The 25,816-nt window shown below is 39.1% G+C and overlaps 1 protein-coding gene across 2 annotated transcripts; it reads right to left on the bottom strand.

Moving 5' to 3' along the window:
* Positions 1-20,728: 20,728 nt before the first annotated feature.
* On the bottom strand, positions 20,729-25,542 carry LOC114134660 (leucine-rich repeat transmembrane protein FLRT2). 2 transcript variants are annotated; one of them, XM_028001383.1, is made up of 3 exons: positions 25,242-25,542; positions 25,036-25,148; positions 20,729-23,926 (listed from the first exon to the last, which is right to left on the bottom strand). In XM_028001383.1, exon 3 carries the CDS (start codon positions 23,533-23,535, stop codon positions 21,580-21,582), a length of 1,956 nt encoding a protein of 651 aa, XP_027857184.1. In that variant the 5' UTR covers positions 23,536-23,926; positions 25,036-25,148; positions 25,242-25,542; the 3' UTR covers positions 20,729-21,579. The 2 variants fall into 2 exon arrangements, with proteins under 2 accessions (XP_027857184.1, XP_027857183.1); XM_028001382.1 differs by having other exon boundaries at positions 25,036-25,542.
* Between the last annotated feature and the right edge of the window lie 274 nt (positions 25,543-25,816).

The raw sequence follows: 25,816 nt of genomic DNA, 5'->3' as shown, positions 1-25,816 counted from the left end.
ATACGAAGACTGAGCTCAGTGATTATCCACAAAACTGAGAAAAAAGGGACTAGAACAAAAATGGCAGAGAACCCCTACCAGTGCTGTGAATAATAATAAAACAACTTCTCTTTTGGAATATTTGCATTAAATTGCTCACACATAACTATTCACAATAGGCTGCAGAAGTGTACACAACAGACAGGATGACTGCAGATCAAGGCACTGGTAAAAGAGACTTGGCACTTTGAAAGTTAGCTCTTGCAGTGGCTGACACATCTCACCTGTGGCAGCCAGGTAGACTGAAACAAAAGAGGAAGAAACACCTCATGCAGAGAGCCCCTAGAGGTCAGCGATTTTAACAGATGTGTCATCTTTACACACCAAGTTTGCAGAACCTAATAGATTTGCATCCATATGGCATTCAAAAATGGCGATATTACCAGTGTAGTGCTAACAATGTCAATGTCAATGTCAAATTTATTTATATAGCACCTTACAGCAGACAAGACTGCACCAAAGTGCTGTACAAAACAACAACACAAAAACAACAACACAAATGACAAAACAGAACACACATCATTTAAATGCCAGAGAGTAAAAGTGAGTTTTAAGAAGCGATTTAAAATGGTCCAGGCTGTGGGCAGATCTAATCTGGAAAGGTAAGTTATTCCATAAAACAGGAGCAGCAACAGAAAAAGCTCGATCTCCTTTCCTCTTAAGTCGAGTTCGAGGAACTGTAAGTAATAACTGATTATTTGATCGTAGCGTTCTGGACACAGACTGGAGATTTAAAAGGTCCCGAAGATAAGGGGGGGCTAACCCATTTAAAACTTTAAAAGTTAACAAAAGAATCTTAAAATCTATTCGATAAAAGACAGGCAGCCAGTGTAAAGATGCCAGAGTTGGCCTTATGTGGTCATGCTTCCTGGTTCCTGTGAGAAGCCGTGCTGCTGCGTTATGGATCATTTGAAGTCGCTGAATCTGTGATTTTTCCATCCCTCTATATAAAGAGTTGCAGTAATCCAGTCGAGTTGTTATGAAGGCATGGATAAGTCTTTCAAAGTCCTTAAAACCGAAATAAGATTTAACTTTTGCTAAAAGCCGAAGGTGGTAAAAACTCGATTTAACGACAGAACTAACTTGTTTATGTAGCTTTAGAGAGCTGTCAAAAGTGAAACCAAGATTCCTAGCAGAGGTCTGATAAGAGCGAGCTAAAGAACCAAGAATCTGATCTGGATTTGTAGTCTGAAGTTTCTGACCAAATAATAGAACTTGAGTTTTGCTTTCATTGAGGTGAAGAAAGTTTTTTTCCATCCATAATTTAACTTCAGCTAAACAGTTTAGCAACAGCTGAAGAGAATCAGTTGTACCATTTTGCAATTTAAGGGGCAAATAAATCTGGATATCATCTGCAAAACAATGAAAGGAAATATTAAATTTTTGGAAAATTTTACCAAGAGGCAGTAAATACAAGATAAACAAAATGGGCCCTAAAATTGACCCTTGGGGAACACCATACTTTAATGGTCTGGCCCCAGAACAGGATTGGTCAAGATGAACAGAAAAGGTTCTGTTTTCTAAATAAGACTTGAACCATTGGAATACTGAGCCTCGCAGGCCAACACAGTGTTTTAATCTATGTAAAAGAATTTGATGATCTACAGTATCAAATGCAGAGCTCAAATCTAGAAGTAATAAAACTGCAATGTTGCCTGAATCAACTGTTAATAGGAGATCATTATACACTCGGAGCAAGGCAGATTCAGTGCTATGAGCAACTTTAAACCCAGACTGGAACTTCTCAGTTATATTATTGTCTTTTAAAAACATTTCAAGCTGAATAAAAACTAATTTCTCAAGAATTTTAGATAAGAAAGGCAATTTAGAAATGGGCCTGAAGTTTGCTAGGTCACTGGGGTCTAGATTGGATTTTTTAAGAAGAGGTTTGACCACAGCATGTTTGAGAGTAGATGGTACACAACCTGACTGCAATGAGGTATTTATCACCTTAAGAATGTAGCTGCCAAAAATCAGAAAAATGTCTTTTATCAGACGAGTAGGAAGACAGTCCAGTGGATAATTTGAAGGCCGCAGATGGTTTATAACCAACTTCAGTTCATCCATGGAAACTGGCTGAAAGTGCTCTAGAGTTGCTGGGCATTGTGGCATTCCAAGGGAATCTAAGTCTACCAGCTTATTCAAGCCTCTAAGAGCTTCAATCTTTCCTATAAAGAACATAGAGAAAGCCTCACAACGTTCAACAGAGTCTAAAGGACTTGATATAATCGAGGGATTGACCATCCTATCCAGGACATTAAAAAGGACCTGCGGCCTATGCCTATTTGAAGCTACAAAAGTAATAAAATATTTCGATTTTGCTAATTTGACAGCATTCTGATAATTAATTAAACTGTCTCTCAAAATTTGAAAGGAAACCTGAAGCTTATCTTTTTTCCACCTCCTCTCAGCGCGCCTACATTCTCGTCTAAGCGCGCGTGTGGTTTCATTAAGCCACGGCTCCAAAACTTTCTTTCTTGTAGTTGATTTAATTTTCAAAGGAGCTACAGTATTTAGAGCATTAGAGCAGATGTTGTTAAAATTTGTAACAAGAGCTTCAATATCAAGGTTATCAGTAGGGAATGTAGTAGGAGCTAAGATTGCATTCAGTTGAAGAGCAGTATCAGAGTTAATGGTACGACAAAGTAGAGGTTTAACATTGCTTGTAACCACAGGAGGTGAAATCTTGATAGAGAATAATACAGGGAAATGATCTGAAATACAAGTCTGAAAGATTTCAATGGTATCCAAACAAAGCCCATGTGATAACACCAAATCCAGAGTATGGCCCTTTGAATGTGTTGGTCCAACCACAGATTGTATAAAATCAAATGAGTCAATCAAGTCCAAAAAGTCCTTCACCAGAGGTTTATCTGGGCAGCATATGTGTATATTAAAATCACCTATAATTAAAATACGATCGTGCTCTACGACAATCCCTGCCAAAAGTTCAGAGAATTCATGAATGAAGTCCTTGTTGAACTTTGGCGGACGATAGATCACCACACACAAAATTGGTTCAGTTAATTTTAGTTCAAAAGCTTGGAGTTCAAAACTGCAAAATGATTGTATGTGTGATTGTTGACAATAAAAACTGGATTTAAAAATTGTAGCCAGACCTCCGCCTTTTCCAGTCAGTCGGGGAGAGTTTATAAAAGTACAGTTCTGAGGTAGAAGTTCAGAGAACGGGGACAACTGACCTTCTTGTAGCCAAGTTTCTGTGATGAATAAAAAATCCAAATCCCGAGAAGTGAACAGATCGTGTAGCATGAAGGTCTTGTTAGCTAGTGACCTAGCATTAAGCAACGCCAAGGAGACGGTTGATGATCCAGCTTCACAAGTTGGGGTGGAGACATCGTTCAACCGCTTGAGATTAGCCCAGTCCACATTCCTCCATTTATCCCGCCGTCGTCTGTAATAGAAAATCCTCTCCACATCCATCTGAGAGGCGCACAGACCCGGAAAGACGTGACAAATCCAACGGCGTCTTACATCCAGGAAACGAGGACACCATCCAAGTCGAGGAGAGCCGCCTCGACAGCGAAGAGATGCTAAATAAGCTTTAATCCTCACCGCCAGTCCTCCACGTTTGCCACGTCTTCTGCGGGGACGCCTTTCCGGAATGAGATGTGGACAGCTCAGCAGCTCAGCGGGGATGTCTGAGAGGAACTCGAAGCCTCGGTTTCTCGGACCCAGACCACATCCAAATTGTAAATCTACCGATGTTTTAATGTCCAGAAGCGCCTGACGGTCATAATAAATCAAGGCACTGGAACCATAGAAGCATAAATGTACGAATAGAGCGAAAAGAACAAAAACAACAAAGCAAAGAGAGCGAGTCGGACGGCGTGCCGTACACACTGGCGCCATCTTAATATGCAGATGGTGACAAATGACACAACCAAAAAAATCTGCAACAACCCAAACAAAAATTGACTTTATTTCACATAACTGGAGTGTTTGATGTATTTCAGCAAACAGCCAATGGTGGCAACACGATTGGAGCAAACCCACCTGATGCAGTTTTTCTTTTTGTTCCATCGATGATCAACATAGTGTTCCATCAAATCTAATTTTAATTTGAAAAGAGCAATGAAAATTCTGTATTTTGGCAATGAAAATCACACATTGAATGTGGAACAGAGGTTCACAATCTAGCAAGTTCATTATGCAAAATATACATTTACTGGACTTACTTTACATTAAATAAATAATTCTCTATAATTTAATGAAATTACCATGAATGATGCCTCTGTTATTATCTGCTTTTCTTTTGAGCTGATTGGACTTGCCGTCTTCTGGGGAAACTTGTTTTTCTGTTTGGAGTGTTCAGAGCCGTATCATTTGCATTTATGCTGTTTATTTAGGTGTTATTTTGATGACTACAAGTTAATCCTGCATGAGGCTCAAGGTTTAACGTTTTGTTAATCTCTGCAGACCTTGTTTCATCATTTGAAGCTTGTCACAGTAATTGTTTGAGACAGCAGTGCAGACACATTTTGACATTAATGAAGTGTAAATACTGCAGTGTTTCCGCTACTCTCCGTTCCACTCTTCCAAATTCCCCGTTAATAACAGCAAATTAGAGTCACTTTCTTGCCTTAATATTCATTTCAACATGCCGTTCAGGAGTGTTCATCTTCATAAAACCAAACCGAAGACAGTTAATACCCGCAGTTTGGGAAAACAGCCAATGAAATCATTGTTTCAACACCTTTTTAAATGTCAGTGCTCTGTAAGCTGACAATAATCGAGAATAATTTTTTCTATGTACTTTTTGTAAACAGCTATTTCTTTTTATGAATAATGTGACAGATAATCCTGTGCAGACACAGAAATACAAACTTAAATACAGCCATTCAACGCACTGACGACATGTTTAAACCTTTAGGTTTATTTCACAAATAAAATCCCGGCAAGAGAGCAACATTGGCAAGACAATTAAATCTCCATCAGGAATACTGACTGTGGTAATCATTGTCTTTGCTGACCTGAGATTACATTTTGCTCAAAGTTAATATGTGACTGAATCTAGGTGGTAGAGAAAACGGTTTGCTGTATCATGAGAGTCAGAGTCCTGTTTGTTTTGTGAGAGTACTCTGATTTTCTAGAGAAGAAGCTACTGTAGATAAAAGCTGTACATATATTTGGAAATTAACTGAGGTGAAATGGGGTATCGGCTTTAAAATGAAAGCCCTAAAGTTACCAATAAATCTTTTGAAGTCCTGAGTTTTTTACTCTACGATAAATGCTGCGATACTTGAAATTCTTTAGGCGCTGACTTTTTATTTGGTTGTTTAAAACAAAAAAATATATATATATACTTTTCTTTGTGGCTTTTTATGGTTTGGTTAAAGTCAGATTTAGACAATTTAAAATACCCTTGAACATTTAGCTCTTTGGGAATCTATAAGTCTTTTTCTTTCTTTTTTTCATGCGTTCTGATCAGTTTGTAGAACTGCCACTCTTTCTTGTTACCTATAGATCAAGTCATACCTGCCAGAGGGATGTTTTGTATGTACATTGATAACCCCTGATGCAAAGAATCATGTTATATTTGTCTGCTAATATGATATATGACAATATGATATGTGGTTATATCATATATCATATTTTTCTGTCATTTATTCTGGATATTTAAAATGTCTTCCAGTTCCAGCATTAAATGTTCACTAAAATTTAAGGTTTGTTAATCTTTGAGAATGTGTTCTTGCATTATTATGCCTTTACCATTATATTGTTTGAAAACTGTCTCAAAGCAACAATACTATCATTTATCGCAATAACTTCTGGGACAATTTATCCTCCAGTAAAATTTGTTATTGTGACAGACCTAGATATATTAAATGATGCATAAGATATGATAATATTTCGGGTTAATTCTTAGCATGAATCATGAAAATACATGACTAGAAAAAACAAAGAAATATACATGCAATAGTTTAAGAATGAAGGAATACAATTGTTGGTTCAGTGGCATGAGAGAGAAAATACTTGAAATTGCACTGAGTTTGAATAAAATACAGGACTTAATTAGTGAATGGGCGAACTGCCTTAGACCTTCCATATTATTATGTTTTCTGTTTTATTTGCTTGTATTTACTGTAATGTATCTGTCTTTTGAAAGACATTAACCAATAAAATATCTTATTAATTAAGCCAAATTATATTGGAAAAAAGACATTATAAAGGGGATAAATCCTCTGTGACAGGATGCTTTTCACACATTGGTTTCAACCATCTGCTCTGCTTAAAAATACTTCTTAATTCTGGAGGAATATTGAAATGTGTTCATTAAATGTGAGGTTATGAGCCCAGAAAATGATTTCTAGCACTCAGTCTGCTTGTTAAACGCAATATTTTTTGGCAAAAGACCAAAAATGCAGAAAAAAACCTTTTTAATTTTAAATTCATATTAGTTTGGGTTTATATGATAAAGTGCATAAATTTGCTGATCTACAAGTCAAATCTCTACTTGTTAAGCTTTTCATTACCAGAAATACTTATCTAGTGTTTAGTTTATGGTAGCTCGGGTTTTATGGGGAGAAATTATATGTATGGTCATCCAAACTTTAAAAAACATTGCATCTGTGAAATGTTATGGATCTCTGCAGTTCAAGTGTTATAGTATAGTTATAGTATATAGCATGTTATAGTGTATATGACACAAGTCCAAAGTTTGTCCTCTGTAAATAATTTTTTGGGGTTTATTTTTTGCATTGAGTTATCCATCTGATTTGTTTTAATTTCAACTTTCTCTGAACGATCAGTACTTCTATCAATGGAAATGTCTTTATTACTGACAGAGCAACAGAGACAAGATTGAAGTTGTAATAAAGCAGATTTATATCCTTTAAACAGAACATTAACTGCTCAAATATTGAGTGAAAAGACAGCTTTACTGCAGGAAAACTGTGAGTGACAGTTCAGTGGATTTATTTGTCTGTATAAGAGGCCAGAAACCCCCGCTGCACTCGGCTGCTTCCAGCGCTCGCGGCCAAGATTGATCTTTGTCAGGGCCACAGAAATTCTCATTGTTTCTGAGAGAGGCAGTCCATTTATTTGAAGGCCCGCAGAGAGCCGAGACCACAGAGGGGAGATTTAAAAGGCAACCTATAAACCCGCAGAAGGCTGAAGTGTGTGAAGCATGTGGTCAAATAGAGAAGAGAACACTCATTTGTTCCTTTGCTGAGTGAAGTCTGATGTTCCATCAGGGAGCTGCAAGCCTAGATTGGATTTTTAAATGGGAAAAGTCAGAGTGTGGTTAATATTAAAAACTATAAATAACATGTTGCATCATGAGTAATTCAAGTTCGCCTGATGATCCATGTGCACTGCATAAACACACCACAGTTATAAAAAATCTACATTGGCTAAGTGATTTTAAAATCTCCTGATTCTGTTTACGACATATTTTATTTTAAGTCCATTTGAACTGTTTTGGCTTTAACCATGGGTTTAATGCATTGATTAACTGATAATCTGACAAAGCTGATGCAATGCGGTCACTGAGATTATTTACACGGTAAAAGTGGACATGTTGTAGTGCATCAATGTTTTTAAAAAAAAACAAGCAATTTATCAGCAAAGTATTTAAAGAAATTAAGTTTGTAGTCGCAGTGCTTTCGAGTTTTTTTTTTCCAACTGTTCAGGTTTAAAGTAGAGGTGTACCGATTGATCGGCCGCCGATCATAATTGGCCGATTTCCGTGAAAAAGTGTACAATCGGTGTTCGCCGATCACCTGTATCTCATTCGCAGCCTGGGTTTGCGGCTGTCTCCTCCTTCCTTCACACAAGCGCGCAGCAGTAAATTCTAAGCAATGTGGTGAGGAACTTGAACGCTCTGAGAGTGAACGGGGAAGTTTGTCTGTTGCGGTGGAAATTTACCTCGGGGATGAAGCACTTCAAAATGCATCAACACAACAAATCTGATGTGACATTTAAAAAACAAGCCCTTGACGGAGTTTGGCTACATCGAGGCTCAATGCAGGAAAAAAGAACATCCTGGAGCGGCCAGTAAAGCAGCTGCTTTACTTTACTTTATTTTCTACCAACTACCAACACTCACCCGGAAAGCTAAACAACTAACCTGAAAAATAATTTAAGTCTTCGAGCTAGAGGTGTAAGATGCTGGTTCTGTTCTCATTGTTGAACTGCCGCTACACGCTACTGGTAGTAATATTTCACAGACCAAGCGCTTTTTCTGCTCCACCTGCAGTGAACTCTCACACTGAACCTCTGCTTAAAGCTGCAGCATGTAACTTAAAAAAAACAAACAAAAAGATTTTAGGTATGTATTAAAACTTTCGTTGTCCTAACACAAGACAGATAATCTCTGAAAAAATAATCGATCTCCTCTGCCTCCTCCCGTGTTCTGCAGAATTACTCCGCTCGGTCAGAAACAACCAATCAGAACCGGCATTAATCAGCTAGCCAAGCTCTCAGGAAGGATTGTTTATTTCTGCATTTGACTTTGAATGAAAGTTTCCTTTTTTACTTGACATTATTTGATATAGGCAGATTTATTTTACTCATGTATAATTTATGGTACTGCGAGCCTTACTATTAAATATTTTACTGATTGCAGGTTTTTCAGTTGTCCTTTTGACTGAATAGATGCTGTATTGTGCCTGCAAGTATTTTGCATGCTTTATGCCTAAATTAGGTAAATTTATTGCCAGATCATATTTTAATTTTGTCAGATCACATAGTAGCATTTATACCTAAAGCAAAAAGTCAATCTAAGTTATCGGCAAAGATCGGTGATCAGCAGAGATCGGCCTCATTGGTGATCGGTATCGGAATCGGCAGCAAAAAACCTGATTGGAGCAAACTTGTTTAAAGTGTAAGCTTAACATTACACAGCATCTGTTGCTCATAATCTGTCACAATCACAGTAATCACAGTTGCACATTAGGAATAAGGAACAGAGAAGTTTTGGGACACTGTGGAAAGTGAGTGCCAGGATGAAGCTTTCTCTGTCCACAGTGGGGTCAATATTGATACAGCAGACCCAAAAAGGTTTGCCAGAGAACAAGCAGTTCATACAACTTGCTCGCTGTAGTGAAACCAAACCAATCAGGCTTTTGTAAAGTATCCAATTTCTAGTGCTCAGAATAAACTAATGTTTAGAACTTTAGTTGTTTTCCTCAAATCAGTACCTTTAAAAACCCTCTTCCAAGCTGTTCTTCTGTAATTGATGGAAAACAAAGTTGCTTTTTTCCTGCTTGTAATTTGAACAGCTAACTGCTGAGCACATAGCACATTTGCAGATTTTAAAGTGAAAATTGACACTTATTACACCTTATAAATCGCACAGTCTGATTGTTAAGTAACAACAGAGAAAGCTTACAATCCAACGTAGAGGGAAACTGACAGTGCTGTGAAAAAAGCATTTGCCTCATTAGTGTCTTCCCTTTCTGCTATTTCCTCCTGTTAATTGTCTACATGCTTTCTTTCCTTCCCCTACCTTGTTAACATGACTTAACTGTGATTAACCACATTCACTAGACACATCCAGGCCTGGGAGACCTGTTGAATCAATAAATTGCTTAAACACAACTTATCTTATAGCATGAAGTAGGTTAATGGATATCGGAAAGCAAACATCATAGCCCAATCTAAAGAAATTCAAGAACAAACTCGTTGACATCTTTCAGTCTGGAAAGGGTTACAAGATAATTTGTAAGGGTTTGGTGTCAAGAATCTGCAGGAAGAACCATTATCCACAAATTAAGAAAACATGGAACTGTGGTGAACCTTCCCAGGAGATTGTGTTCTACCAAAATGACTCCAAGAACTCATCCAGGAGTCATTAAAGATCTGAGATTGTTATTCAACAGTAAAAAAAAATGGTGGTAGTGTGATGTTGCTAGACTTGCCCTGATTTATGGAACAATTAATTTTGTCTGGCCATCAAATCTTGATCTTACTTCAAGTGTACTGCGGTTATACAGTGGAGCAATGATCCAAAACACAACAGAAAATCCATTATTATTGGCTCAAAAACAACAACAAGGTCTTGGAGAGGCCAAGTCAAAGTGTAGTTGTGTTCCAATAAAGAAACTGTTAATGATCCGAACCGGCCTTTTCTTGCCTAAAAAACCCTCCAACATGGCTGAACTGAAAGAAATCCAATAAGAAAAATAGATTACAATTCCATGACAGCAATGGTGGCATGGGTGGGCCCACCAGTTTTTAGGTCTAAGGGAAAATTACTTTTTCATGTAGGCCTATATGTTTGTTTAAAAAGCTTTTCTTTCCCACTTAAAACACTTCTTTCACAGCAGTGACAGCAGTGTTGACCAGGGTGTCTGGTCAGGAGTTTTGGCAGGTCGCTGGTATGTGTTGACACAATGCCATGTCAGAAAGACATTTTCTGTTAGATGCAAGCATTGTTACCCTCCAAATCTGGGCCAGTTTTAAAATATTTGAAGTCCATCCTTCTATAGAAAAGAATATTATTCACAAGCATATGTTTTGCACAACTGCCAACCGTCCTAGAAGTTGAGATTACAGCTTCTTCACGTATTTTCAGATTGTGCGCTCTACATGATTTAGTTTGATTTGCTAAATCAATGAATTTAATCAGAAAGAATCACTGAGATGAAGCAATGTCATATTGACTGTTCAGAAACTTAAACAGTGATTTTTACCTCTAAAGCTTGTTTTATCATTAATGTGCACCATTCGTGTGGAAGACTAGGTTTTGCAGAAAATTCAAAGAAAACCAGTTGTGCTTCCTTTGCAAAGCTCGCATTTTATGATCCATGCTTTGTGAAATCTTATTATCTTCCTTTTGTGTATGTTTTAATGTTTCATTACTGGGCCGAATGGCTCTTTCTTTTATAGTCTCATTCTGCTTTAGTTATCTGTGTACATGAATCACTGACTGCATCCCTTATTGCTCTCAGTTACATAATGGAAAAGGAGCACACGCTCTAATGTCTTCACCAAGTATCGATTGAATCTAAATGACTGTCCTTATGATTCAGCTCTGGAAAGGTTTCTCATTAAGTGTCCCAGCAGTGATGAATGATGTGGATGAAATGGGAGGAGGGAAGAAGACCAGGTCGTTACAGACCAACAGATATGAAAGGACATCAGATCTTTCCAAATATTCAAGAAAGAATCTCCTTCCCTGAGAGAATGGGAAAAGGGGGGTGGTGTACGAGATAAAGGAAGGAAAGATGTGTGAATGCTTTCTGTTTCTGCTCATCTTTACAGTAATTCTTGTTGCCTCTCAGACAGTCTGGAGTACTGGCTGGCCTTAAGGTTTGTTGTTTGTAACCCTGACACGTCCGCTAGGGATTCAGACCAATACAGACTCTTAAAAAATAACAATTTTACAAGCTGACAAAAACATCTGCAGTATGAAAAAGAACGTTGCCGTTTTCAGTTGGAATCCTCATCACCAATCCACTTTCAGTTCACCGGACTCAGCTTAGTAAAATATTTTGTTACAAGTAAAGGCCATCCCCCAAGCATAGAGGGAAGGACTTAGTGCCTACAAATATAGTCAATTATTTGTATCTTACCTTAAGTAGAATCACCATCATTCAGCAATGTCAAACTTTAAAGTATGTTAATGTTCATGAATGGTTCTGTAAAAGAGCAGAACTCAAAAAGATTTTGAATTAGTGGCATGACTTAACACTAAATTCAATATGTAAAATATGTGTTTTCCTCTATATCTTCACAATTTTTAGCTACCTTGTGTCGAAATGTTACATAAATCCCATAAAATACATAGATGTTAGAAGTTTGAAGCAGATTGGTAAAGATTTATACTTTTTTAACCAAAATTGGATCCAACCGTGACGCTGTGTGTTTCAGAACAGAAATCTAAAAAATTAAACAAAGCCCCAGAGAACCATCTGTGTAACAGACCATGTTGTCAATAATATTTGCCAACATCGAAGCCAGAGTGATTTGGAAAGTGCAATTCTGGCATGCAGTTGCAAACTTCCTTGTGTAACATCACAATAAACAAGTTCCAAAGCAGCAACAAAACATATTAAGTTCTGAAAGTTCAGCCAAAAGTTTTCTGCTCATTTTAAATTTTAGAACGAAGGAAAAATGTGACTACCAGTTGTCAGTTAAAGAGTTTTTTGTTGCTTTTATTTTTATTGCCACTATAACAGTCATAGCCGCAGATACAAGTGGCCGAAATGGGTTTTCTCCGTAGGGTGTCTGAGCTCTCCCTCAGAGATAGGGTCAGAAGCTCGGTCATCCGGGAGGGACTCAGAGTAGAGCCGCTGCTCCTTCACGTCGAGAGGAGCCAGTTGAGGTGGCTCGGGCATCTGGTCAGGATGCCTCCTGGTCGCCTCCCTGGTGAGGTGTTCCGGGCACTTCCCACCGGGGATAAAGTGGAAGAAGATGGATGGATGGATTGAGCTGGAAAGCAGTGTAGTAAATCTTCATTTATGGTACAGAAGCTCAAATTAAGGGAACTAGTTGCTTTAGTTAGTTTCATTTAGTCTTTAAGCACTTTATACCCTTCTATATCAGTCAGTCAGGGTTTGACTTCGTCAGACCTCTGAAAAGTTTGGAGCGTACGATGGTCCTAACCTTCCAATGCTACAGAATGTTCAGGTACTTATAAAGGTTACCTCAGCAAGAAAACAAGGATTTATAGGAAACCAATTAGCAATAATCAGGGTTCTAAATGTCATATGATGGCTGTGAAAAGCCGATGGGTGTCTCGTCTGCTTGTCAATAGGCTAAATAGTAGGGATCTTTCCTAGGCATCAGTGTTTCATCATTTCTTCATCAGTGTCAGCGTGTTGCTGAGCCTGAGTGAGGTGGCTGAATGGATTAACATCAAAGCTGCTGCAGGAATCCTCTCCCAGGGTGAGGTTAATGCCAAATGCTCGTCTAATGAATCAGAAAATATGCCACGGATCTATCAAGGCTGTCTTTCTGGATATGAGGGTGAACCCAAGAGGCGGGTTTGCTGTATTGGGAATCAATGGGTGCTCACAGGGCCCATCAGCCTTGACGTGCGCGGATTCAGTGAGTATATCCAGACGCACATCTGAGTTTCACCTGTCAGTTTGTTATTAGCAGAGGGTTAAGTGCCTAGACAAGAATAAAACCACCTGAGTTTTGTGATTCCGAACATGCAGTTTCTCCAGTGCCTTTCATCAGCAGTCACCCTCCCACCACATGTGTCTGTCAGTCAACATTTATTCAGTGCTTCAGTCAAACCGTTCTCATGGTAATGTCCCTATATTTAAATGGGAGACATATAGGACCAGCGGTGCTCCATGGAAATGACACACTTGCAAAAATGTAAGTCTATTTTGACATAGCGATGGAGTAAAGCATAAACATTTTTAGAGGCCTGCTTTTCTCTTTAAGAAATACTTTTTACTGTAATTTCCACATGGCGTATTGTTCCTTACCTTTGATATGAATGCCACTAAACGCATACATACTGGGTCTCCATCTTTACTGGTTTTTAACAAACAGCTATCTTCGGTCTAGATTTCCAAATGTTCTTTAAGATATTACAATTAGTAACATAAAATACTGCTATAGTAAGGCTTATTAAAAGCCATCCATCTGTTTTTACACTCATCTACTCTTAGCAGGCTCATTGGGACTGGTATCTGTCTCCAGCGTCCATTGATGAGAGATGGGGTACACCTTGGACATGTTGCCAGTCCATCGCAGGGCAACACAGAATAGAAAACAATGCACACACAGTTCTACCAAATGGCAATTTTGGAGCAACCAGTTCACTGAACATGTTTTTTTTTGGTTTGTGGGAAAAACTCCACGCTACTCCATTCAATGACTAATTCAAAGCCCCTCCTCAGAGATGTCATCATAATTCTTGGGGGGCTTTGAATAATTCATGATCCCATTCTTTTAAGGGCTTTGCCCCCTAGTTTGACTCCTCTGTGGTTTATTGCCGTCAGTTCACAGGTCAGATGACCAGTGATTCTGACCTTGGTGTAATAAAACCACTAGTTTGAGACCAGAGGAGTTGGAACACTGCCAGACGAGATCCTTTTTCAAATGCAAGGCAGAAACGTTGCATGATATTGGTTCAGTGCTAAATAAGAATCTTTTCCTTTTTATCGGTGATGAAACAGCTCTAAGGTACACTGTGTTTAATGCACTGTAGAGGATCAATATGCTGCTGAGATTGTGAAACATTGTGTGAATCAGAGAGGCTCCATCTCAAACTCAACATGATATGTAAAAACATACCGGATGAACTGAGCTTTAGACAACAAAAATGGAGAATAGGCAAAAACTAAACAGTTTCTTCATGTTTATGGTTTTATGAACAGTAGTATTTTAAATTTCACTGATTGAATGACTTGATCTCCACTTTCTAACAACTCATGTTATAAGTAAGAAATATGTACTTAAATATATTCATATTGACAGAATGTAGTGCTTATGTGTTAATTCATTCTCACTGTTCTGGAGGTTCAGTTGAAATGAATAAATAATGTTGCTGCATTGCAAATGAGGGATTATACACAACACTACTGGAGTGCAAACATTTTCTCCAAGTTTGATGAAACGATTGCCCTGTTTGCCAGAAAGTAAACTGCAATACAACCAAATAACCCCCTGCTCTGTGATCTATTAATCATTTCCAGCATGAATTATTCCTTTATATCTTTGCCTTAACAGTAAATCAATGCAAAAAGATACAGGGATGGGGCTAGGGTGACATTTTAATGCTGATTTCCCTGTGCACCCATTTTCACCTCTCTAACCGAGCCACAGAGAGAGGCAGTCTATCTCAGGTGAAGTGTCGTTTAGTTTGGTGCCCATTTTTCATAATCCACTGGACTTCCACAGATCAATACATTTGTGTGTGTGAAATGAGACTGGAGGCTGTTTGTGGGTCTTTAATGCAATTTAATGCAAGCTGACCACAGTAATGACCAGGAGCAATCGAAAACAAACATTCCTGGGAATCAGAGCCTTTTAATCTGCCCACCGTGTAATGGAGAGATAAAGGCACTTCTATTTGTTTAAAACCACAAAAATAAAATCTACGCAGACTGAATCAATCCCTTAGGAGAAGAGAATCGATCCAACCATGCAACCGCATTTGGCATTTCTAATGTTGGCTGGATTACCCTACAATAAAATGTTAGTCACTGGAATTTGAGCAGAAATTATTAAGTTGCTCTGTGAGCTTTTTTTAAATCAATAAGACCATGAATATATTCAGGGTGTCAAGGTCTTGTTGGGATGCTTTTATCTTTATCTGGTTGTATGGAAAGTTTTCTCAGTAAGACCACGATCCTGAAGATTATGAAATATGAAAAAGTTATACACATACTGAATGGTGACATTTGGTTTGCCTACTGCTGGATTATTAATTTTTCTTTAAAACAGATCAAACATCCTTAATGTAAAAAAAATATTTGCCTAAGGACTGGTTGATATTTATATAATCATCTCTGGTGTTAATACAACACTGAATGTTATAGGATATAATTAAATACTGCACAATTAGCACCACTCCCATTGCAGCTGTTTCTGCTCTGGCAGTAATTACAGGCTGTATGAAAGGTGAATCCATAGTGCAGCTTCAGAATGGGAATTGGGATGGAACTGGTACCTGGAAAGATCACGTTCTTTCAGAGCGAAGGCAGACATGTCACATGGTTTTGTAATAGCCACACAATATGGTGATTTTTTTTTTTCATATGGTTTGTTTTGGGCAACTTTAAGCCTCAGAATGTGTCAGGTTGCCTTAATTGGCTCTACTATTGGGAAACTGTGACATTGTACCTCTAACATCCTGGCCAACAGCAGAAAATGAGCACCTGGCTTCATGGAAGCCATGAATGTGATCCCAATCCAACTACATCAGTGCCTGGTACTGTTATAAGGCATTATGTGTCTGAATGTTGACATTCATTCACGATTATGCCTGTGACAATGTTTTTCTGTGTCCTTTCAAAGCATATTAAATCCAATCAATATGTCAAAATTAAGCCATTCTCTGAGGATGCCAGCAATAAGTTGGGTTATTTAGCGCGTCCTAAGAGGAAAAAAATGGGGGATAATTTTTCAACGTCATATTTTCACAATACTATTCAACAATGTTATGTTTAAAACTAAATATGTAATCATCAAGCTAAATATTTATTCGCAAACACCAATCTGAATGAGGGAAAGTGAAGCCTATGGTGCTTTAAATCATGTTGGTTGTTTTGAGACTGGCTGTATGAGTTGTTAATGTACTCTTGGAGTAGTTTTACTAGCCTAGCTGCTAATTGAAAGGTTCATTACTGTTTTATGTTGTCTCTGTTTGTGGATAACGGCTGTTTCTGTGGTTTGCTGGCGTTCTGCAGCCTTTGATTGTCTTGTATCCCTCTCATACTGGACAATGTTAGTGACTTTATTTCTCATCTTTTCTTTAATTCCTTTCATTCAGGCATAGCATGTTGCTTTTTGAGATCTTTTGATCTTCTCCATGCTCTCAAACACGTTCTAAGTTATTGATTTTAGGTGTAACTTGTGAAATATATTCTAACTGGAATTAATTGCAGTTAATTTGTGATTATTTTTACAAAAGTTGGTTATTTCCCTGAATCAAGAAAGATTCTTATGTTATCTTTGTCAGATATAAAAGGCTGATGATCTCATACATTTGTGGCAAAAATACTTCTTCACAGAACAACACAAACGTCTGCTCTGGTAGTTTGATGGAATAACTGTTTTCTGGTCCTTCATGGTCAGCACTGCCTTATATTTGCCTTAACCAGCCTCATTGAGTTCAGATAATTAGCAGGCAGCTCATTTGTACTGCTGTGCATTAATAAAGAGCAGTCAGTGTCTTAAACCAGCAGATCTAAAGCTTTTTCACAGTTCGTGCAGATCAGCTTTTTAATTTTGTAACTTTGCCCTTAGTTGTCTGCCATGTTAGTCTAAATAAGTTCTCATAATGGCAGGTGGTTGTGGTGAACTCTTGAATGATAAAAGCATTGGTGTTAAGTGATTTATCTTCTTCAGTATGTTTTTTCCAGTCTCAGAATTGGGTGGATCTGCTCCCATGTTCTTACTTTCAGAGAATATGTTTTTTTCTTTAATTTTTGTTACTGTGCAGAGTAGGATATCATATTAGTTTCCTGACTTCTGCTCCGGTGTACCTTTCTAAGATAACCAGAGCTGTGATTTGGATCTGGCAGTCTTCAGAACCGTCGGTTTGCACGTACTGACAGTTGAATATCTGTGTTACCTTCATTTTCAACAGTGATTTTCTTTTCTAATGCATTGAGATTTGTCATTGATTCCCATAATCACAGCCGTTTAACAATGTATTGGTATGTTCGGTCGTCTAACAAAGTAAGTATAATAGGTATGTATGTATAATACCTATAAAAAGTACCAACCCCCCGGTAGGTTTTACACTTTCTATTGCTTTTGCAAATCAATCACGATCAACAAAATTGGTCTTTTTTGGAAAAAAAAACCTTTTAATGTCAAAGTGTCAACTGATTTCTACAATATAATGGCAAAAATATAAAACATAAAATGAATGATTGCATATGCACCTGTGGCTATAATCGCAGCATGAAGCCTATGAAGCTGCAGCTTTACTAATTCATCAAGCTCTGATAGGTTGCATGGAAATTGGCTGTGAACAGGCTCGATCTGTAGTTTATCTTCTACCTTTACAAGTCTTCCAGGGTTTAATGCTAAAAAGCATCTCCAAAACACAGTGAGGGTGGTGTGTTTGTGGTCATGTGCAATGTTTGGTATCGTGATGGCCAAAAAGCTCAATTTGGGACTCATCATACCAAAGAACTTTCTCCCACTTGACCAAGGACTCGCCAGTTGAGCCTCGATATAAGTCTTCTTCAACAGTGACTTTCTCATAACCACTCTGCCATAAAGCTTTGACTGGTGAAGAACTCGGGCAGCAGTTGTTGAATGCAGAGTCTCTCCCATCTCAATTGCTGAAACTTGTACTGCAGCTCCTTCAGTATAGACAGAGGCTTCCTGGTGTCCTCTCTCCATAGTCTCCTTTTTGCACTGTCACTCATTTGTGAGGCCTTCCTGATCTAGATAGATTTATATATGTAACATATTCTCGCCATACCTCTAAGGGGACCTTCAGTGCCTTAAAGTTTTCAACTTTTCTTTGATTTTCTTGGAGTGTAATTTGCAATTTTACAGATCAGCCAGTGAATGGACCTAACAAAACCAGGTGTTTTTTATAGTACAATCACTGGATACACACTCACTGGTTTCTTTTCCACTCATTGTGAGACTCCTAGTACCAGTCGGCTGGACCTCTGTTGAATTAGGTCATTCACTTTAAAGGAGGTGAATATTAATGCAATCACGTACTTTATCTTTCCTATTTTTATTTAATTTTCAATATTTTATAGAAATGAAATCTTTGTCATTAAAAGGCTTTTTGTCATTTGTTTTGTTAAATAAGACAAATTTTGCTGATCATGATTGGTATGTAAAATCAATAGAAAGGGTAAATAAACCAACGTCTGTGAATATCTTTTGTTGTGGGAATTTGTTTGGTCTTTTAAAATGTCTCTGTGTTGCCTTGTGATGGTCTGGCAACCTGTCCAGGGTGTGCCCCGCTTTTCGCTAATGGCCACTGCAGATTGGCACTAGCCCTTAACAATCCTGCAATTACAATGGTGTTTTCTGTTGGAGTGGACTCTTGTGTATCACACTGAGATAATTAAAACCAAATGCAACACAGTTTGTATAAATAATTGATAAGATAATCATATTTTTAAGCCGGTGGGGGGATTCAGGATTCCCCCTGCTGACCTAAAGAAGACTTATTGATCACAACTGGAAGCCTATTAAAGACAAACACACACTAACAATATGGACTTGTTAATAAAAAGCTGTTTCCAACTTTTAGGATAGCAAATAGAAAAAAAATAAATTCCAGTCAGCTTTGCTGCTGGACCTGATGTTGTTTAGACTGTGAATATTTTCATCAGTTTTTCCCTCAGAGGTTCTACTACTGTGTGGTACCCTGGTGCAATGAACTGGGTTGTTCACAATTTTTTATCTAACACATACACTCATGTTTTTTGTGAAGTACTGAAATCTATTGTGTATGCACTCTACCATTTAAAAGGTTTCTTGAGTTTGTGTGACTTTTAAGGGAGGGCTTCAGTTAGAGGAGGCCCATTTTTCATCACTCCTTTGTAAAAACATTACACTACAATGCTTTTAGTTGTTTTAAGATTTTTTAAATATACTTTGTAACATATCCACAGCAAAATGTGTATGATTTAGTAATACAGTTCCAGAAGTTGATCAGTATCAGGTAAGATACCTACGTGTTAAGCTTATCAGAGGCCTATGAACATTTACTTATTGATATTGTTTTTCTATTCTTCTGAATAAATTTCTCTAGTCACACAGTGACTAGAAACATCTTTATGATTAAATCTAAAGGTTCTGAGATTATTTTTTAACGGGGAAAATAGAAATATATGGAAAACATAGTAATAGCTGTCTCTCAACTAGAAAAAGATTAAATTCTCCCAATCTGGGACATTTTAGTATCTGGATGTTGACAGGATTGAGCAGGAAATAGACAGCGGCGTTTAAAGCTGTTGATCAGGTCTGTGTGGTGAAGAAAGCTGAACTGAAAGTTGCTTCTCTGGATTTACTGGTCAGCTACTTCCAACTTCTAAATGTGGTCATTACTAAAAGTATGCGACTTTGGATACAAATTTAAAAAAATTGATTCTTCTGTTGGGTGACCATGAAGGCTTAGAGACAACGTTAGGAGTTGAAACTAAATACGTTAAAGGGCTTTGGCAATCTGATAAAGTTGCCTCTATGTCTAATCAGATGTCTCTGAAAAGAGGGGATGTTTGGGTTTCCCTTCTAGACCTGGCATTTTTGGAAAGGAATATTAAATAAGTGGAGTGCATTAAAGAAACAGTTGGATTGACTGATAAAATAGTATTAAAAAGATTGAAACTGATGCTTCTGCATTTGAAGCGTTCATTCTGGATGCTGGAAAAACAATTTAGGAGTGTTATGCTGTTCTCTACCCAGTGACATTTCCAGACTCAATTTTGGAGTTCCCAAAATATTGGATACACAAAGGGATACACATAGTCCCTCATGTGGTTTCTAGGCCTTTCCAACAGAGCCTCAATGGCCTATAAGAAAGTCATTTAAGTCACTTTTATTCAAGATCTTTTACTTTCAGCCATGATCCATATCTCATTACCATAGGAGAGGGTTTGAATTTGGATGGACCAGATCTACCTGTCTGTCTCTTGTTCCGACCTTGCTAAACTGAGATGCTTAGACTCATTTGTTAGAAACAGAATCTCACCATCAATGGGATTCTGTTCTTTCTATATTCAATCCCAGTAATTGGAAAAATAGTTGAACATTTCTTTCATTCATCTGCCCTTTTAAGAAAGCTTCATCTTACAAAGACCCCACCTTAACACCTTTGAAGTATGTGAACTGTTCAACTTGTCAAAGGTTGTCTTAATGAACTCCTCATCAAAATTTAAAATTACTACATATATGTGCTCATACACCATAGGTACTGTGGTACTGTTTATGTGTCTCAGAGTTTCACTGCTGTATTTTATTTCTGTGTATTCAACTCTTTGTAATTCAGGACCCTGTGCTAACCCACATTACATACCATCAAATGTTGTTACTCCTGCTAATCCAGAGTCTGGAATAAATTCCCTTTTGGAGATACGTTTTAATTAAATGTGTCACAAGATAAATAAATAAAGAGAAGCAAAAGTATTATTCACAATATTCCATTAAATTGTATATACAAGGATACATCTTGTGCAAAAACATGGATGTTAAACACATTTTAAGCTGATAATTTCAAGGCACATTAATAAATTCTTCTGCTGAAAAATGGTCAATATCAAACTCAAAGAAAATACTTTTGTTTTAAGGAGTTTAACATTCAGAGGTTGTGCTTCTTTGCAGTTCGCTTTGTGACACCAACACCAATCACAGCAGGTGCTCATAACAAGACCCACTTTGCTGTGATGATGTATTAAACTGGAGACGCAGGTGAAAGCTCTGCAGCCTGCCACTTTCTGAGTGTTTAATGAGTGTGACCTTTAAATTTCTTTCTAAAGCAGAGAGAAAATGGTTTGCATATGGTCCAACACTTCTTGAAGAATCTATTACTCTCACCTGACTTCAGCGGCAACCACACAGCTCATAGCAGGAAAACTACACCCTCTAGTGGTGAAAATCTGTTATCCTCATGTCTATCAAGATTCCTTATAAAATTCATCAGCAAAAACCTTACACAGTAGCAGTAAAACAAGTCATCCTCAATTGTTAAGAAAAAAAAAGTTTCTTTATATGTGTTTGTGCACAGAACTGCAACATCACTACTCCAAAAAACAACAACCTATAAATCCAACAATGTTATGTAAAAGAGATGGTCAAGTCAGTTGTATAAATTACAATTTTGAAGACAACTTTTAAATCATTTTAACTTTACAGAGTTCAAAAATGTCCGAACAGTTTTAGGAAACTCCTGATGGTTTTCTAGAACCATCATGAATCGTGGTCCTGAACGTTATTCTTGCAGTACATTGTGGTGGTGGTCACTGGGGGGCAGTCTCTGAAGCTGACTCCTCCATTAGGGCTGTAGATTGGCTGAATGCGGAAATCTCCCTTGAGGAGCTGCTCATTGTTGAGCGACACTATCTGGAAGCCTGTTTCAGTCATTTCCAGGAGGGAATTGTCTGTCTTGGTGCCAGCCTCACAATAATCGTCTTTTCTACGTCCCCGGTTGTACTTCCACTCTGAGCGACTCTTCTTGTGCATGTGCCAGCAGAAGATACTGAGCAGGACCACCAGCACCACAATCACAGCCCCACCGATGAGCCCAGCCAGAAGGAGTGGCGAGCCAGACTCTGGCTGTGTTGCCTGCTCGGGCCCAAAGCGTCTTCTGTTGTTGTTATCTGGGCTGAAAAAGGCTGCAGTTGTCACAGCCTCGGTGCACAGAGTGTCATCCTTGGGCCTGTAATTATTGAAAGCATCCAAGGGAATAACGCAGATCCGATACGTGGACTTGGGTTCAAGATTAGTCAGTCGGATCCCTCGATGATCCCCACCCACTATCCTCTCTCTGACCGTGTCTCCGGTCAGACTGGGCTCCATCCTGGCCCAGGTCACCTTGTAGGCAGTGACTGGAAAAGAAGCCAACCAGCGTACATGGATATCCGACCCATTTAAGATTGTGAAAGTAACCTGTAGAGGCTGCTTAGTCCGCAGTCCATCCTCCCTGGTTGTGTAGATGGTGTAGAGGGTGGGCAGTGTGGTTAGGGGCCGTTTTGAGGAGGAAACATGTCGAGTAACCAAAGGGAAGTCTGTTGAAATGGAAATGGTTGAGTTCATAGCAGTGCCAAATGTAGAAGCAGGCTCTGTGCAGTGGACCAGGTCAGCGCTCAGCTCTCTGATCACCATACCTCGGAACTTTTCAGGTTTATGGCACATGAACCCACGCACGTTCAACGATGCAGGAAGAGATTTGAGCCATGACACCACCCAATGCATGCCGCAATCACAGAGCCACGGGTTGTTCCGAACAGTGAGCTGCCTGAGACTCCCAAGCCCATCAAAGACTCCCGTCACCAGTGACTGCAGCTGGTTATTAGAAAGATCTAACTTCTCTAGCCTGTGCAGATCTGCCAAAGCTTTCACAGGGATCTTGGTTATCTGATTTTCCTGAAAGTTTAACTTAACAAGCATCTCCCCAGGAAGGAGCGGGGGAGGGTAAGTTAATGAGTTTCGTGCTAGAGACAGGTCTCTCAGGATGACCAGGTCTTGAAAAGTCCCAGGTGAGATCCCTTCATCTGTTAGCAAGTTCCCATCTAACAGCAGGCGTTCCAGCCGGGTGACATTCTGAAATGCTTCCTCTGCAATGACCGCAATCCGATTCTCATCCAACCTTAGCTCTTTCAGGTCATCTGGGAGACCAATAGGCACACTGCTCAGGTGGTTTTTGGTCAAGAAGAGCATCTTTAGGCTCAAGGCTTCGCTAAATGCCCCATCTTCCACTCCAACAGTAGAAATGGAGTTATCATCCAAATGCAGCTCCTCCAGTCGAAGAAGCTGAGCCAGAGCTGCCCGAGAGATGGTCTGAATGTTGTTCTCCTGCAGATGGAGAACTCTTACATTTTTTGGCAGGTTAACTGGAAACTCGTCAAGCTGGTTACCATAGAGATACACAGTTTCCACAGAGGCCACATGGTGTAGCTCCAGCGGAAAGCCGGCATTATTGATCTGATTATTGTGTAGGTAAATGGTCTTGTAGCCCTCACCGATTCCCAGAGGCACTGAGGTCAAGCTCCGCTCGTTGCAGTAAACAAAGGTCCGGTCACAGCGGCACTCTTCGGGACAGTTAGAGGCTCGTGAAAACTGGAGATGAAGGCCTAACAGTATAGGAATCCATGGTCTTACTAAGGAGGTCCAGTCCTTACTCCATAAACGCCACAGTATCTCCATTTCATATGAATCAATACAGCAACATCAGAGAAAGTAACTATATAATTTAATGAAATAATAAGAACCAGAAATTCCAGCTGAGGAATCATAAGATCTATGTACTGTGTCCATCCTGGTGCTGCAAAAAGTCCTCAGCAATTCCTCAGTAATTGGTTGTCCTGAGGTTCCCCAAAAAAATGGGAATACACTAATGGATGTTATTCCTTCACCCACACCCACCCATTTCTGAACTGGTTCATAAAGTCCATCACATTTTTTTCATCAGCTCACAAAGCAGAATTCAGAGTGTGGTGCTGAGGATCGATGAAGTCGCATGCATTCCTGGGGATCATCACGTCATGACCTGATGACAGTTCCTCAACAAAACACCATTGTGGCATCACACGCAAACCTGCAGTAGAAACACAATTTACAAAAAAAAATTAGGTTTCATTTCTGCTTGTCAAAAAAAAGCTTTTATTCTACCAAACTGCATTAAGTTACTGTAAATTGGAGCAACAGAGTACACAGATAATAAATATAAATATATTTATTCAGACGCATAGGTGTAGCACAGTATTTAAATGGATATAGAGAGAATGCATGAAAAGGAGTTTCTCTGCTTCACAAGTTGACAGTGAAGCAAAATATACGCCGAAAACAACTAACCAGCAAAAATACTGCACAGAGCAGCATTCCTCCACTGAGTTCAACCTCAAGATAAGAGCAGCCTGCTTGCTCCAAAGTCAAATTCCTGCTCTGCCTTTTTTTCTCAGCGAGACTTTGTATTCTTCCCCGTGTCTGATTCATTAAGTCTGGTGGTGCCGGATGAGAGGAGGACTGTAGGAAGGTGATGAACGCAGCCTGTCAGCACAGATAAGATGAAACAAATTCCTTGCAGAGGGACACAACTAAGATCGATGTGGGCCTCTCACAGAGAGGAAAGGTACTGCTGTGACTACAAGGTCAGAGCATTTAAACAAAGTGTGGATAGTTTCTTCATCACTGGGTTCAGCAGGAGGGGGAACAATCTGTTATAATTGTCAAAAATCAAGAAAACTCATCACTAAAATCTCCTGCTGGAGCTCTGATGACAGCGTGATTAGGATGCATTCTTTGTGTTTGTTAGTCGGACAGTGAGAAGTGATGAAACGGCAGCAGCCTGTTGACAGATTGCATTGATTTCTGGCCAAGGCAGCTCAATAGTTATGTAATGTTCTCGGCTTGGGGTGTTGGGGGGGCAAATAAGCCATCTGGCTGAGGCTGATTATGATGACCGCGATTATTAAGCGTGGTTTTCAGCATCAGACTTGAAACATGATAATCCAAGCTCGTTGATGCAGTTTGGAGAAGGAAGTTCGGACTTTATTGTACAGGAGATCTGTTACTATCAGAGGAAAATTATAAATCCTTTTTGATTAGACAGATACATTTTAAGCCCTATAAAGAGGTTTTTTTTTCAGAGAACAAAGTTTTCTGTCTAATAAATTTAAAAGGCTTCCCAATCCTGAATTTTCTCACCTTCAGGAAAGTAGAAAGTCTCCCCTGTTCACGCCGACTCGCTCCGCTTGGCTCCACGCACAGTGCTGCGCACACAGCGAGGATAAACTCCGCATCCTTCCCGCTGCGCTCCGCTGCAGTTTAAATAAATGACATCGCGCTGAGTGTGCATGGTTCTGACCCAAAAACAAACTCCGAGGGACGCATGGACTTTTATAGCACAGGACCTTCCTTTATGATTCTCATACACCGAGTCTATTGAGCCAGTGTCCGGCTGCGCCTCTCCGGGGCTTCCGGTGAAGTTCCTCCGCCGGCTTCAGAGGACGAGAGGGGGCCACAAACCCGGGAGGGGACCAAAGTCAGCAGCTTCCAGTCTGACCGCCACTCCGCCGCTCGCTCCCCGGGATTGGAAGTCCATGATCGGTGTTAACTGTTTGAGGCTGCCTTGTTCGGTTCTGGTCCTGGTTCCTTCTGTTAGGGGTCCGTGAATAACCGAGTCGGTGTTCTCCCTCCCTCTGCTACACTCCGTCTCCGTCTCTCTCTCTGCTCATGTCTCTCCATCCTCATTCCACATCCCCCTCCCTTCTTCTTTCCTACCCCCTCCTCTATGTGGGCTTTTAAACATATAATATGGAGAAAAAAAAATTAAGAGCCCACTAAAAATGATCAGCTTTTTATTTTACTTTTTATAGGTATATATTTGAGTAAAATGAACATTGTTATTTTACTACTAACGATATGTCTGAAATTCCAAGCAAAAATTTAGTATTTATTTCCAGAAAATGAGAAACGGTCAAAATAA

Source organism: Xiphophorus couchianus, chromosome 19 (assembly GCF_001444195.1).
Source record: "Xiphophorus couchianus chromosome 19, X_couchianus-1.0, whole genome shotgun sequence".
In the NCBI taxonomy this organism is placed as follows: Eukaryota; Metazoa; Chordata; class Actinopteri; order Cyprinodontiformes; family Poeciliidae; genus Xiphophorus; species Xiphophorus couchianus.
The sequence above is the reverse complement of the archived record's forward strand: the minus strand, read 5'-3'. Positions and strand labels throughout refer to the sequence as shown.

Bases quoted from the DNA above. Each gene is read 5' to 3' on its own strand.
- LOC114134660 (XM_028001382.1), bottom strand. From the start codon at position 23,535: ATGGAGATACTGTGGCGTTTATGGAGTAAGGACTGGACCTCCTTAGTA.